Source organism: Panthera uncia (assembly GCF_023721935.1).
Source record: "Panthera uncia isolate 11264 chromosome A3 unlocalized genomic scaffold, Puncia_PCG_1.0 HiC_scaffold_12, whole genome shotgun sequence".
Lineage (NCBI taxonomy): Eukaryota > Metazoa > Chordata > Mammalia > Carnivora > Felidae > Panthera > Panthera uncia.
Window position 1 is genome coordinate 18682390 of NW_026057579.1, and position 14641 is coordinate 18697030.

At 51.7% G+C, this 14641-nt stretch overlaps 2 protein-coding genes across 3 annotated transcripts; one reads left to right on the plus strand and one right to left on the minus strand.

The window, feature by feature from the left end:
* Positions 1–376: 376 nt before the first annotated feature.
* On the plus strand, positions 377–4290 carry PREB (prolactin regulatory element binding). Of its 2 annotated transcripts, XM_049652404.1 has the most exons (9): positions 377–827; positions 1405–1597; positions 1771–1991; positions 2173–2253; positions 2353–2477; positions 2677–2850; positions 2994–3066; positions 3256–3415; positions 3588–4290. In XM_049652404.1, the coding sequence occupies exons 1-9, from the start codon at positions 693–695 to the stop codon at positions 3680–3682; spliced, it is 1257 nt and encodes a 418-aa protein (XP_049508361.1). In that variant the 5' UTR covers positions 377–692; the 3' UTR covers positions 3683–4290. The 2 variants fall into 2 exon arrangements, with proteins under 2 accessions (XP_049508361.1, XP_049508362.1); XM_049652405.1 differs by lacking the exon at positions 3256–3415 and having other exon boundaries at positions 3588–3641.
* Positions 4241–10152, minus strand: ABHD1 (abhydrolase domain containing 1). The gene is made up of 9 exons (XM_049652403.1): positions 9805–10152; positions 6463–6623; positions 5942–6124; positions 5699–5744; positions 5416–5528; positions 5117–5290; positions 4907–4955; positions 4644–4809; positions 4241–4519 (listed from the first exon to the last, which is right to left on the minus strand). The coding sequence occupies exons 1-9, from the start codon at positions 10015–10017 to the stop codon at positions 4308–4310; spliced, it is 1317 nt and encodes a 438-aa protein (XP_049508360.1). The 5' UTR covers positions 10018–10152; the 3' UTR covers positions 4241–4307.
* Between the last annotated feature and the right edge of the window lie 4489 nt (positions 10153–14641).

Below are 14641 nucleotides of genomic sequence, written 5' to 3' on the forward strand. Positions count from 1 at the left end.
AAGAATTCTTTCTTGGTCATCCGCTCTGACACCACCCCCCCCCCCAACTTCCACATCAGGTATCACTCCTGAAATGGGGACAACCCTAATCCAAGATTTTTTTTTTTTTTTTAAAGATTTTATTTTCAAAGTAATCTCTACGCCCAAGGTGGGGCTCGAATTGACAACACAGAGATCAAGGGAAGCATGCCCTGGGACTGACAGCCAGGAGCATCCAAGGATTTCTTTTTGTAAAGGTTTATTAGCCTCTTCTAACCTTTATTAGCTCCCCTCCTCCCCCAGAATCACCAAGCACATCCCCTGGAAGGGGAGCCTGCCTCTTTGACCCCACGCAAACACGACGGAGACTCACGACCCAGGCGGACAGAATCTTGGCGCGGGGCTTGCGTCATCCCGATGCCCGCTAGTGCTGACGCGTATTGGCGGGCCTGCGCCTGCGCAAGAAGAGCCCAGGGCTAAGTGCGCGTGCGCACTGCGCGTTCACCGGACAGGGTTAAGACCGCTTGGAGCGCAGATATGGTTTCTTGAGTGTGGTGAAGAGTTTTGCCAACTCCGAGGGAGCGAGGGAGCAGTCGAGAATCCTCCTGGCGGCGACGGGATCAAGTTGAATCGCGGCAGGGCGAGTGGTCGAAAGCCGGGCGTGGCATGTCCCGGGTGCCCCGGTGCGGACAGTGAAGCGCGCGGCGAGCAGGATGGGCCGGCGCCGGGCGCCCGAGCTGTACCGGGCCCCGTTCCCGTTGTACGCGCTTCAGGTCGACCCCAGCGCGGGGCTGCTCATCGCTGCGGGCGGAGGAGGCGCTGCCAAGACGGGCATAAAGAATGGCGTGGTGAGAGCCTCAGGGCCACTGGGGCCGGTCACGGCACGGGCGACGGGGGTAAGGGGTCTTGGGGGTGGGCTGTACCTCCGGCTGACACTAGCTGCATTTCTAGCTTGCCCCCTCCCCGGTGGAAAGCCCGGCGCCCTGGCGGGAATTTCACCTGAGAACTTACCACGAATCGTAAAGTAGAGTAAAAACAGCACACGACACCGCTTAGGCAGGAACGCTTCAACTCAACCTCACAAGCAGCTCCAGGGGTCTTATCCTGGTCTTTTCTGGTCTCTGCTCTCCAGCAGCGGCAAGAGTGCTGCATTTGGTCTTTAGGCAAGGGTTCTTCACTCTTCTGAGGATTACCCAATTATTTTGTAAACTGGAGGTATTAATCCCAACCCTCCTTGCTGTACAGATTTGTGAGGTTCCAAAGAAAGAAAGAAAAGGAAAGAAGCAAGCAGACTGGGAAAAGCCTTTTAAGTAGAAAGTGTAGTAAGCAAAGAGATAGGGCTTTAGACTATAGGATGTAAGGTTGTCCTTGAGGTGCTCTCTGGGCACCCCTGAACCTTGCTCACCCTGGTTCCCTCTTCCACAGCACTTTCTGCAGCTAGAACAAATTAATGGACGCCTGAGTGCCTCTTTGCTACACTCTCATGACACAGAGACACGGGCTACCATGAACTTGGCGCTGGCTGGTAACATCCTTGCTGCAGGGCAGGATGCCCACTGTCAGCTTCTGCGCTTCCAGACCCATCAGCAGAAGGGCAAAAACAAGACAGAGAAGGCAGGTGAGAAGCTCCCTCTTTAGCTTTGGGGTAAGGGTTAAATGAGTAAGATCACTTATTTTGGTTCCAAAAAAAGTGGGGTTGGAAGTGGGTTATGGTAGCAGGCAAGAAGCTGGATGTTCACTACTAGGGAGGGGGCAAGGGCCCTGAAACCTGGCAGGCTCTTTGTATTTCAGGTTGCAAGGAACAGGGGCCACGACAGAGGAAGGGGGCAGCCCCAGTAGAGAAGAAGTCTGGAGCTGAAACCCACCAGGAGGGGGTAGAACTCAGTGTAGAGAATTTGCAAGCGGTGCAGACAGACTTCAGCCCTGATCCGTTGCAAAAAGTTGTATGCTTCAACCATGATAACACCCTGCTCGCCACTGGAGGGACGGATGGCTACGTTCGTGTCTGGAAGGTGTGGTTTTGTGGGTTAGAGGATGAGTGTCAGTAGCAGCAAGGTCAGATTGTGATGAACTGATCATGGGTTCTGGGAAACTTGAGTGGAGCCTGTACTGAGTGGCAGAAAAGAAGAAGGGTGGGGATCATTGCACCCTTGCTAGGTACCTAGGGTAACCATGATGGTGGTTTGGTCGCAGGTACCCAGCCTAGAGAAAGTTCTGGAGTTCAGAGCCCATGAAGGAGAGATTGAGGACCTGGCTTTGGGGCCTGATGGCAAGGTGAGGAAGTGAGAGTGTCAAAAAAGTAGGTGATTATGCTGCTTGTCCAGTAAGTGGATCCCCTAACTGTCCATCCTTGGAATCTTGATTCCTGACTAGTTGGTAACTGTGGGCTGGGACCTTAAGGCCTCCGTGTGGCAGAAGGATCAGCTGGTGACACAGCTGCACTGGCAAGAGAACGGACCCACCTTTTCTAACACGCCTTACCGCTACCAGGCCTGCAGGTGTGAGACCCCAGAGGGTAGCTAAAAGAGGCACAGCCTAGATGTGGTGGGGGAGAGGGAAGAGACTGGGGGGAAGCTGGGGAGGATTGTAGCCTTGGTGGGTGTTACCCCAGGCCTGACCAGGGTGCAGGAGGGCACAAACCTCTGAGAAGGGCTGAGCAGGCCCCAGGAGCTGAATATCCTCTCACCTGGCCCCCAGGTTTGGGCAGGTTCCAGACCAGCCTGCCAGGCTGCGACTCTTCACAGTGCAGATTCCCCACAAGCGTCTGCGCCAGCCCCCACCCTGCTACCTCACAGCCTGGGATGGCTCCACCTTCTTGCCCCTTCGGACTAAGTCCTGCGGCCATGAAGTCATCTCCTGCCTTAGTGTCAGGTGTGAGACAGTGGTGACTTGGCTGGTTGTGGGGTGCCTGGGGGAGTTTGGAAGGATGTCCTGTCTGAGGCTCTGAAGAGTACTATTGGTGAATGTTGCTGCATAGGCCCCCGGGACAGTGAGCACTTTATTTTTTGTTGCAGTGAATCGGGCACCTTCCTAGGCCTGGGCACAGTCACTGGCTCTGTTGCCATCTACATAGCTTTCTCTCTCCAGGTAATGGGTAAAGGTGGGCACAGCCCTGAGGGCTCTTTGGGGTGGGGACTCTGGGCCTGCTCAAACCTAAGTGTGTAGGAAGGGTCTGGCCCAGCTCTAGAGGAAAAGCCATCTGGAGACAGGGAGATTGTTTTCCAGGAGAATGTTCTGAACAGGGCCATCCTTCAATAGTTCTTCTCCTGTCTCCAGCGCCTCTATTATGTGAGGGAGGCTCATGGCATTGTCGTGACAGATGTGGCCTTTCTACCTGAGAAGGGTCGTGGTCCAGAGCTCCTTGGCTTCCATGAAACTGCCCTGTTCTCTGTGGCTGTGGATAGTCGTTGCCAGCTGCACTTGCTGCCCTCACGGAGTGAGTCATTGGGATGGGGGTGGGTACCGCCCTACCTCTAGCTATAGCAAAAACTTGCCCCTTGGAGAATGGGCCGCTTGTTTGTAGCCATCTGTCCCCTTCTTGAATGGTTTTGTTCTTAGGGCTGTGAAGCCCCTTTGCCTGCTGACTTCTTCCCTTACCCCTCTTGCAGGGAGTGTTCCCGTGTGGCTGCTGCTCCTGCTATGTGTCGGACTTATTGTTATGACCATCCTGCTGCTCCAGAGTGTCTTTCCAGGTTTTCTTTAGCCTTTCTGCTCTTAGGGAATCAGGGGCCTGGACATTACTACCTTCTAGAACAGAGTGGAGGCCTGAACCCCATTGCTCATTCCACCTGAATCCATAGTTGGCGTTCCTCTGATGAGACTGACGGGCGCTGCCTGCCCTGCCCACTTAAAGCGTGGCTATGGCCCTGTGTGACTCTGAATCCTGAGAACCCTTCATTCTTCATGCGTGGATCCGCCCAGGACAGTGGTATCTGAAAGGCCAGGCCACACCACCTGCATTCTTCCTCTGCCTGCCAGAGGCTCCAAAGTTGAGCTTGTCCTTTCTCCAGAAATATGTGAGGATGCCCAAGAACCTGGAGGTACTGCTGTCCATCACTTGGTCTTCACGTGAACCCCTGGCATTTGCTGAAGCAAGCCCTGGCCTGGGACTTGCCGTTAGGGAAGGAAGGGGCAAAAGGAAGACCCAGGCAGTAATCTCTGGGTCCAGCTGGGTAGCTCCAAGCCAGCCAGGCGACATATACAATAAGTTCCTGGATGGTCTTCCCTACCCTTGAGAAAAGGGAAAATGAACCTCAGCACATTCAGCAGGAAAAGTTGATATTTAATAAACAAGCAAAGACTGAACTGAGACCCTGGTGGTACTCCTGTCAGTTCTTGCCTCCCTCAGAAGGTGAGAGATCCCTGAGGTTGAGCAGCTCCACTGGGTGCTGGAAGATGGCTTTGGCATACTGATGCAAGAGGCGGTTCATGTAGCTGTGCTGCCAGGGGAACAGCCCTTCCAGGAAGCCAATGTGGCCACCCCGGGCTGTGATGAGCAGTGCAACATGGGGAGAATGTTGGGCAGCCTCTACGGGAAGGGCTTGGGGAGGGGTTAGAGAGGAGGTCAGGAACTGGCCTTTTCTGAGAGCCCAGTCTCTCTCCCCTTGCACCTCACCACCTGTTTTCCCCAGGGCCTGTAAAGCATCCAGATTCAGGGTGCTCACCGTGGACTGGGGAGAAGGGGTCATCAGCTGCATTGAGGCAGAGCACAGGGGTCTGGATGGCATCTACCTTGGTTCTTGGGCTTGCTGCTTGGTAGTAGGTTACACAGTCTTGATATCCAAAAGCCACAGCTGTGTAGCGCTCATCAAACTGGCGGATCGTGCGGGCCTGCATGTGGTAGAGGGTGGGGTACGCTAGGATGAGGATAGGGAATAAGAAGATACTGAACAATTTTGGGTAGGGGGTGGTGGTTGAAAGACTCTACCTGTAGCACAAAGTCTACGTTCACCACCTTTTCCATCACCTTCCTATTTCTGCAAAAGAGTTCATAGAGGTGTGACTCTCCTGGACCTGACCCTATCGTATCTCATGGATAAGCAAACCCAGTTACAAAATTAGTCTGAGCACTGGGAGAACCTGGTATTCCTGCCATCCCATCCTGCCTGCTGCCCCCTCCCACTTGCCAAAACCCTACCGGTTCACAATGCGGCAGAGCTCGGCAGTGAGGCGCTGATTGAAGAGCAGTGAGTTGAGTGGGGTCTCCAGGGAGCGGGTGGTTTCAGAGGAATCCCAGCATGCAGATAGAGTCAGTGCTGCCACCAGCCCCGAATCTTGCCCTGTTCGAGCTAGGTGGTTCAGCACTAATATCCTGAAGGATGGATCCAGGGGCCGTGAAAGAAGGGTTTGCGTTAGTGAGTTGGGAAAGGGGGAGAGGACATGGGGGAGGAAACAAAGGAAGACTGGACCTTTGGGTCAAGCCCAGGCAACCTTTACCCTCCAAGAGAGATGCCCACAGCCAGCAGTGGAGCTTGGGAGTAGCGGTGCTTTATGTGGCTCACGACTGTCTCCAGATCTTCAGTGTTGCTGGCACAAAAGGCTCTGTGAGTCTGAGGCAAACCAGATAATTGGGTAGGGAGGGAGGCCCTGGCCAGAAGCAGAAAGATGGGAGGGTTCGAGAGATGGAAGGAAAATGGAAGAAGGATGGGTAGGTAGAGCCCCAGGGCCAAGGATCTCTTAAGGGAGTGGGGTGAAGGGCTACGATGAGGAAAGAACTCACCAGCAGTTCTTCCCCACGGCAGCCTCGGTTGTTAAATACAACAGCTCTGTGACACACACAGGTACGTCTCAGCCAGGCCTTTCCTAGAAGCCCCGCTCCCCTTTTGGTAGCCTTCAGGAAGACCCCAGTCAGAAGTGCCCCTCATATAGTGCTTTCTTCCCAGAGGTATCAGGGTCTTGATCGGCCTCCCTATTACAAGGCCTCAGATACCACCCACTGCCTCCGGGCTGGACCCATCCTTACCTATAACCATCCCTCAGAGCTTGGTTGACTAGTTGTGAGATATAGGAGTCCTGGCTACTGCCTGTGATACCAGGAAGCAGTAATACAATGGGCTGGGTGGTGGGGTCAGGATACTGACTGCTGTTGTGCTGGCCAGCCCAGTCTAGCAGGAGCTGTCCTCCATCTGGGGTTTGGAGGACTTCGCTGTGGTTTTGGAGAAAAGGGCACACCAAGATACTATGAGGAACTCCGTGTGCTTCAGGTTTACCTCTCTTCCCCACAAACAACTCCCACAACTTCCCTCCTGTATCATTTGAGGACACACACTGTGCCCAACATTAAGACCATAACAAGGTGTAATGGGACGTAAAAGATTAAATATTACCTCACTGTTGTGCAATTAAATAGCCCTTCTGTATAACCACTCTCGTTATCCTCAACACACTGAGGTATGTGGGGCAAAGATTACCTTCAGTTTTAAGAAGTAGACAGGATTTCCCTATAGTTGCAGCTTACTGTTCACCCGCTCTGTCCCTTCTTACCTCCAGTAAGGGACTGGAGGCCGAGACTGCAGCAAGACTCGAAAGATGGTTTGTAGCCGCCCCTCAAAACACCACAGCGCAGGGTAGAAAGTCTCCAGAGTGATCGGACAGTGTTGCTCCAGGAGGGCCAGAAACCGGGGCCCGGTCACCAGTTGAGGCCTCTGTAACCACAACAGTCTACCTCACTCCCCTGGATTTTGCACAGCCAGTGAGGCACCTGACACCAGAGCAACCCCTCTCCAGAGGCCGGCCTCTGGGGGTGAGAGACCTAACATACCTTAGCCTGGAATGGCCAAGTCACCTCTGTTTATAATAGAGTCCAGCTGGAGCCCCAAAGAACTCCAGTCCTGGAGGGCGAACTCCAGTCCTGGAGGGCAACCTCCGGCACGGACTCAACTGACCTGGAACCAGGGCTGGGAACTGCTGCAGCTGACTGAGTGCTGACCCCTCCGCTCAGGCTATCTGTGCCCCAAACCCATTTTGCAGAGAGCAGGTAATATCAACTGCCCAGCTGGGTCCTTGCGGAAAGGGTTGGCATCCTAGTCAGAGGCTGAAGAAATGCAGTACCATTCAATCTGTGACTTCTGCCTTGCAATTGATTTACCACACTCCTCTTCCTCAGACTAGCTCCAGCCATGCTGGCTGCGCCTGATTTTAGCACCCCATTGCCACATACTCGCGTTCCCTCCCTACCGTGCGCTCACTGCTGCTTCTACCACAGCACCTCATTTTCTCGCTCATAGGACCCCTGTCGTCAGACCATACTCCAAAGGAGGAATGGTCTCGACGTGAACGGATTTTCCTCTTGTTTCATGCCAGCCAGAGGGAAGGTAACACAATGGCAGGGACAGACAAGTCAGTGGGGACTCGGCTCTGACTTTCCACCCCTCTGCTTGGTTCTTGGGTACACATCAAGTGAATGAGAGGGCTAGCCGCATAGCAGGCTTATGAAACAGGGGCATGCTGTACAAAGCCAAAAGGTCACAGTCTCAAGAAATTTCTATTGCTGTTGCAAGCCCTAAGGAACCTGAGGACCAGATTCCTATGTCTTCTGCAGTTTTAGTACCCAAAAAAGGCTGGGTAAATTATGAACTAGAGAGGCCAAGTTGCTAGCACAGCTGTTGAGAGGTGTGATTCATAACACGGTCTTTAACCCCCGGACTAATAATGCTTGAGATTCATTGTATGCTATGTGCAGGTTCTAGGCTAAGCCCAACCTTATGAGGGAGCATATTTCATAGGTGAAGAAACAGTGACCCAAAGAGTTTAAGTTGTTTGCCCAAAGTCACACAGCAAGCAAGAGGCAAAGCAGAATTCGCAATTATGATACTACCACCAATACTAGTAGGTTGAATTTGTTGAGTGCTCATGTTTCAAGCATTGTGCTAAGCACTTTACATAATTATACCCTGTGATTTTCACAATAGCTCTTTGACAGTAGATCCTGTGATCCCCCGTGGGAACAGGTTGGAATGTTGAGTAAGTTGTCAAGGGTCATGAAGCCTGCCAAAGACAGCTAGTGGCGGAACTGGAATTCAAACCCAGGTCTGACTCCAGAGCTTATGCTCTTAATCACCGTACTATATTACTTCCTAATTGCCAGGATTTTGAGTTGTCATCAATCTGTGGAATTTTTTTTTTTTTTAAGTTTAGTTAGAGAGAGAGAGAATGCAAGGAGGGAAGGGGAAGAGAGAGGGAGAGACAGAATCCCAAGTAGGCTCCACACTGTCAGGGCAGAGTTTGGGGCTCAAACTCAACGAACCACGAGATTATGACCTGAGCCGAGATCAAGAGTCGGACACTTAACCAACTGAGCCACCCACGTGCCCCAATTTAGGGAATTCTTGATCAAATAAGCTCAGTAGTGTAGAATAAACTAGGTCACACATTTGATTTATATGGGTTAATTTCATTTGAGCTCTAGTGAAGTATTTTTTTTAATTTTTTTTAACGTGTATTGATTTTTGAGACAGAGAGAAACAGAGCATGAATGGGGGAGAAACAGAGACAGAGAGAGAGGAAGACACAGAATCTGAAGCAGGCTCCAGGCTCTGAGCTGTCAGCACAGAGCCCGATGAAGGGCTCGAACTCACAGACCGAGAGATCATGACCTGAGCCGAAGTCAGATGCTTAATCGACTGAGCCACGCGGGCGCCCCATAGTGAAGTATTTCTAGACTCATTCCTGAGAATTAATTAGTAATATGCCATTGGTCACTATGGGTAAATCAATAATAGTCCATTATCATGCTGGACAATCCAAACTCCTCAGGGCTTCCAGAATGTGCTTTTTCCTGCATTGTAACCAATATTTGGAAGTCAAGGAGGGGTTTGGAGTAAAAAATGGCAGAGGTCTCTGAGCTCTTTGTGGCTGATCCAAGCAAAGGAAAATGTTTATTAAGGACAGCTCTGGTCTGAAATGATTGACTTTTGAAATCAGGCATATAAGGTAGGATTTATAGGGTACTGTGAGGTTTGGATTTTTGTTTTATTAAGGCAGATTTAAGATTTAATACATGCGAATGTAGAAAGCTCTGAAAATACAGAAAGTTTAGATAACATTTAAATTCCCTATAGATCTTTAAGGGCTTGAATTGATAGATTTTTTTATTAGACTCAGTTACCTGGAACAGCTTAATGAAGATTAAAAGATTTAGATTTTTCTGGATATATGAATTATGTATTTTGTCTAAATTTCAGTGTTCAACTTCAGTGTCCAAGTTCATCAAAATCAACCTCTTGAGACTTTACCATTGCATTATATATACGCGGAGAGCCCAGAACTTAACACAGGGCCGAATGAACAACGACAGGGTTATCCACGAGTCCTGAGCTGCACAGGGAACCTCTACCCGCCCTTAAGAGAAGAAAGGCTCTGCTAAGTGGACAGGATGGTGGGAGTCAGCCACATCTGCACAGGCCTCCGGTTCCTTTGTTCTGTGAAGTTAGTGAGAAACTCAACTCGACTGCCTTTTTAGAAGAGGAAAGCGTCTCCCTGACACCTGAGGATGCCTTCCAGCCGGCCCTTCCTCAACTGTTTGTCTCTATCATTGGGAGCAGCACCCCTCTGATGGCTGAAAGGCCCAACTGGCATGGGGAGCGTTTGGGACGCAGAGAATCTAGGCAGACAAAGAAGCAAAACTCTTCGTTAGGTGATAATAGCAAAACAGAACCCTGCTGTAGCATGGCAGGGCTGGTGGTGGAATTGGGGCATCAAATTTCACCTGGGGCAGGGGGCCCAATCATGCCACCTCCCACAAAGGGCTCTATCCCCTGGCTGGAAGCTGCCCCTTAGGCCCGAGTATCCTAAACCCGCCGGCCAGAGCTTTGGACCCGCACCCACCTGGGGCACACATATCCAGTAGTAGCCCAAGTAGAGGGTAGCGCCAAGACCCAAAAGCAGAGAGAAGGGCTCTGTCCAGGTGCCAGTCTGAGGGCTCTGGGAAGAGCTCAGCATCTTGGGTGGTTGGATTCTGACTTGCCAGTTCTTGACCGGCTCCTGCACCTGATTCTTGGCCGGGAGGCCGGCAGGTGTGCGCCGGGCCCCGCACGCCATTGGACAGTCTGTGCAGGGACGGCCTCCGCTGCCGGGTGGGGCGGGGGTCCTGGCCCCGCCCCGCCCACCGCCGCCGCGCTCCGCGGCAGGCGTGGCAAAGGGCGGGGCCCGGACCTCGACCCGCGCCGAGTAGAACCGAGTTACCAGTGGTGACCTCCCTGCCCGTCGCCCGCTTCGCGCGCCTGGGCGCCTCCTGCTTCCGCCTCCCGGTGACTAGCGGTGCCGCCCCTTGCAAGGACCACCACCCTCTCCCCAGCCTCCATCTTGGTGAGACGTGTCTCCAGCGCCTTCCTCAAACTCTGCCCCCGCCACGCTAGTTAGGCAGTTTGGTTACGGTCCCCCAGTCAACCAGTCACTGACACACAGGACACAGCCACTCCTTGGTGACATCCTGCCCTTTCACACAGGACAGCCATTCACTGTGAACTTCACCTTCAGGACGTGGCCGCTCACCTTGTGACGCCCTGCAGTCCTGCAGTGTTCAGCTATTCTCAGTGGACTTCCCATACTGGACACAGCCATTCATACTGTGGCACCCAGTCACATAGGTTTCAGCTATTGGGTGGATGGCATTCCACATAGAGTCACACACACACAAAGGTTAAGGTCACATACCATCACTCTACACCGTCTTTCATAATGTCAAGTAAGTACAATAGATACGTACTCATCCCCCACTTTGTACCAGGCAATGGGATACCCCTGGAATGCTCTTGCCTGTCGTCACTGGAATGTGGAAACGAATAAGTAATCTAATAGAGCAGTGGTTCTCAGCCGTGACTGAAGATTAGAATCATCTGGGAGTTTTGTTTTGTTTTTTAATTTGTTTAACATTTATATTTTTGAGAGAGGGAGAGACAGAGCGTGAGCTGGGGGCAGAGGGGGGTGGTGGGCAGAGAGGGAGACACAGAATATGAAGCAGGCTTCAGGGTCTGAGCTGTCAGCCCAGAGCCCGATGTGGGACTTGAACTCATGAACCATGACATCATGACCTGAGCCAAAGTTGGCCGTTTAACTGAGCCACCAGGCGCCCTTCATCTGGGAGTTTTAAAAACAACCAGCGCCCCAGGCCTCACCCCCTGCTATAGTTGGTTTGGAGAGGAGACTAGGTATCAATATAACTTAGAAGTTCTTTGGAAGATTCAAATGTGTAGTCAGGGTTGAACCCCTGCGGTAGGGCACAGGGCTAGCTAGATAGGGGAAGTACTAGCTGCAGTGAGAGCACTGAGGAGGGTGCCCGAACACCATGGGTCAGAGCAAGTGTACCCGGATGTTAAGTGATGATACATTTAAGGTGAAACCAAAAATTGAGTAGGAGTTTCCCAGGCAAGGGAGAGGTGGGAAGAGAATAGTTGTTCCAGGAGCAGAAACAGCGTAAGCAAAAGCCTGGGTGTGAGAGACTTCTTAAAGGAACCAAAAGAAATCTGGTTGTCTGGAGCATATGAGATGGTCAAGAATCAGGCTGTGAGCAGCTACACAAGGGATGTGAGAGTTTAAACTAAGGATGGGGGAAAACCATCAAAGAGTTTTACAAAGGGGTGAGCAACATGACCGGCGTTATGTTTTAAAGGAATCATTCAGGCGACTTGGAGAATGGATTGATTGGAGGAGGCTGAGAATGGAAACAGGCCAGTTAGGAGGCTGTTAACAGTACTTCGGCATGGCAGGTGGCTGCCTGGACTGGAGGAGCTTGGGAGAGGAGTGAAGATCTTTAAGACAGGAGGCAGAATGGAATAGGACTTGGTGTTTGGAGGTCAGGAGAGAAGGAGAAATCATGAAGGATGCGCAGGTTTCTGACTGTATGAGTCAGGGATGCATGGCGGTACCAGTCCCTGGGTTAAGGAAACTGGGGGAAGGGAAGGTTTGAGGAGGAAGAGGATGCGTTCTGAACTCAGACACACAGAGGTTAGGGTGCTGGTAGGTGTTCTAATTGCTTTTTCTTAGATTCTGTATTTGTCTATTTGGCATCTGTCAGTCACAGGGCCAAACTAACAGCCGAAGTTGACGTTTCGTCTGCAATCCAGAGCCCATACTCTGAGCCACTTCTTTGATCTAAATCTCACACGACAAGCCAATATTTCCCCTGTCCTAAATCAACCCAGGGTCAGGTATCAGATAACTAGGGACAGTCCCTGTGTCCCCAAGCCTGCCTGATTACTCAAACTAGCCAATTCTAAGCTGTCTACCTTGCCCTGCCTTGCCTTTCCACTTAATAAGGGCTGTGGCCTCTGCCTTCCTCCTTGCTCCTTTCTGCCCATGACAGAAGCCCACTGGGGTTTCCCCCTGTCATCCTGTGTAGTGAGCTATGCCTGTCGTTTCCAGGATAACTGGAGCACTAAATTTTTCTTCCAATGACATTGACCTCTCCACGTTGTCACTCAGTCACCTTTATACATTAAAATCTAGGCAAAAATTAGAGGATGTTCATTTCCTGAAGAGGTCTGGGGCTTGGGGCTTGGAATTTGAGGTTTGGCAGCCATCAGCATTTAAATGATATATTCGTTTTCAGGGTTGCCATAACAAAGTACCACACACTGGCTGTCTTAAACAACAGAAGTTTATTGTCTTACAGTTCTGGGGACTAGAAGTCCAACTTCAAAGTGCCAGAAAGATCGGTTCCTTCTGAGAGCTGTGAGGAAGAATCTGTCCCAGGTCTCTTCTCTGGCTTCTGGTGGTGTGCTGGCAATCTTTGGCATGTAGAAGCTTCTTGGCCACAAGAACATGCTACCTGCATCTTCACAAGACGCTTTCCCTGTGTGTGTGTGTGTGTGTCTATGTCCAAATTTGCCCTTTTTAAAATAGCTTATTTATTTATTTTGAGAGGAGAGAGAGCAAGCAGGGGACGGAAAGAGAGACAGAGAATCCCAAGCAGGCTCTGCACTGTCAGTGCATAGCCCAACCTGAGGCTCAAACTCACAAACTGTGAGATCATGACTTGAGCCGAGACCAAGAATCGGACGCTTAACCGAGCCACTCCAGAGCCCCCAAGTTTCCCCTTTTCACGTGGACACCAGTCAAATTGGAGTGGGGTGGGCTCACCCTACTCCAGTAGGACCTCATTTTCACTTCTTATACCTGCCGCGACCCTATTTCCAAATAAAGTCACATTCTGAGGTATTGGGGGTTAGGATGTCAACATATGACTTTTTGAGGGACTCAGTTCAACCCATAACAGATAGTGATGGAAGCAACATGAACAGACAAACACATGAACAGATAGAAGTGAGGGGAGAGCCCAGAGGAACTCTGTTGCGTAAAGAAAACTAAGAAGAAACGAGTAGAGGGAGAAGATGGTGTTGCTGGACGGCGGGTCCCATAATTCTCGCAGGTAGTGTCCAGCAATGTCCGCCATAGGAAGGAGGACAGAATGACTTCGATGAGAGTCAGTTGTTCTGAAAGATGCAGATTGGAAGGAGCTGAAGGAGAGGGAGACGTTGAAGATTCTGAAGAGATAAGTTATTCCTTTGAAGAACTAAGTCCTTGTGGGGTGCCTGAGCGGCTCAGTTGTTTGACCGTCTGATTCTTGGTTTCAGGTCCAGTCATGATCTTGCAGTTTGTGATGACTGCACAGAGCCTGCTTGGATTCTCTCTCTCCCCGCCTCTCTCTGCCCCTCCCCTGCTGATGCGTGCACACTCCTGTGTGCTCGCTCTCTCTCTCTCTCTCTCTCTCTCACACACACACACCAAAAAAATGAAAGAAAGAAAGAAAGAAAGAAAGAAAGAAAGAAAGAAAGAAAAAGAAAGGGAGAGAGAAAGAAAGAAGGAAAGAAAAAGAAAGAAAGAAAAAGAAAGAAAATAAAAGAGAAAGGAAGGGAGGAAGAAAGGAAGGAAGGAAGGAAGTCCTTGGGCCAGTGGGTGAAGATGTAGTCTGAAGCCTAGGAGGAATTGATCATTGTGACAAAAGTAGGTGACACTCCATTTTGAGTAGGTGACACTTTGCTGGCAAACGACTGCCACCATCACCCTTAAGATGACACTTTTCCCAGCCCTCTCGCCAACCATGTCTCGTATGCAGCCGCTTCTCAGTGATGCACCTGGTCACAGCCACCCAATGACACCTTCCCTGGAAACCAGCAGTCACAGCTGTCATTTGAGCATCACAAACAACTCAGGAAAGAGTTCAACCAACTACCCTAACACATGTACGGCTACTGTCCTCTCCTGTCACACCCCCGGACAATCATTCCCACCCTGGCCATACGCTCTCAGGGCCATGTTGTCGCTCTGGACACACAGTCACACAAAATACCTCTACTGTCACAAGTGCCTCACGCACACGGCCACATCCACTAGTCACAGCCACACTAACAGTTCCGTCCTGTCTCGCACACAGGCTGGGCGCCGGCGGGCAGTGGCACCGGCAGCACCACCACAGTTAGGCACGCTTCTCCTGAACACCAGCATCACCAGCTGTCTCTCTAGAAGTCTGTCCCTGTCTCTCTCACGGAGACACGGGCACACGCGCGCACGCACACGCGCGCGGGTGCCGCGGGGAGGAAGCCCGGCGCGGGCTGCGGAGGGCGACGGCCCTGCCCGCGGCCGCTGGCGCTGCGGACTCTGCCCGGGCCAGGGCGGCGGCCGGCCGGAGGGCGACGTGGAGCGGCCACGTGGAGCGGCCCGGGGG

Excerpts from the sequence above, each read along its gene's own strand:
- PREB (XM_049652404.1), top strand. The coding sequence starts at position 693 with ATGGGCCGGCGCCGGGCGCCCGAGCTGTACCGGGCCCCGTTCCCGTTG. Across the intron at positions 828-1,404 it reads CGGGCATAAAGAATGGCGTG|CACTTTCTGCAGCTAGAACA; the intron begins GTGAGAGCCTCA and ends CCTCTTCCACAG. Across the intron at positions 2,254-2,352 it reads CTTTGGGGCCTGATGGCAAG|TTGGTAACTGTGGGCTGGGA; the intron begins GTGAGGAAGTGA and ends ATTCCTGACTAG.
- ABHD1 (XM_049652403.1), bottom strand. The coding sequence starts at position 10,017 with ATGGCGTGCGGGGCCCGGCGCACACCTGCCGGCCTCCCGGCCAAGAAT. Across the intron at positions 5,529-5,698 it reads GCCGTGGGGAAGAACTGCTG|ACTCACAGAGCCTTTTGTGC; the intron begins GTGAGTTCTTTC and ends GGTTTGCCTCAG. Across the intron at positions 4,956-5,116 it reads CTCTGCCGCATTGTGAACCG|AAATAGGAAGGTGATGGAAA; the intron begins GTAGGGTTTTGG and ends ACTCTTTTGCAG.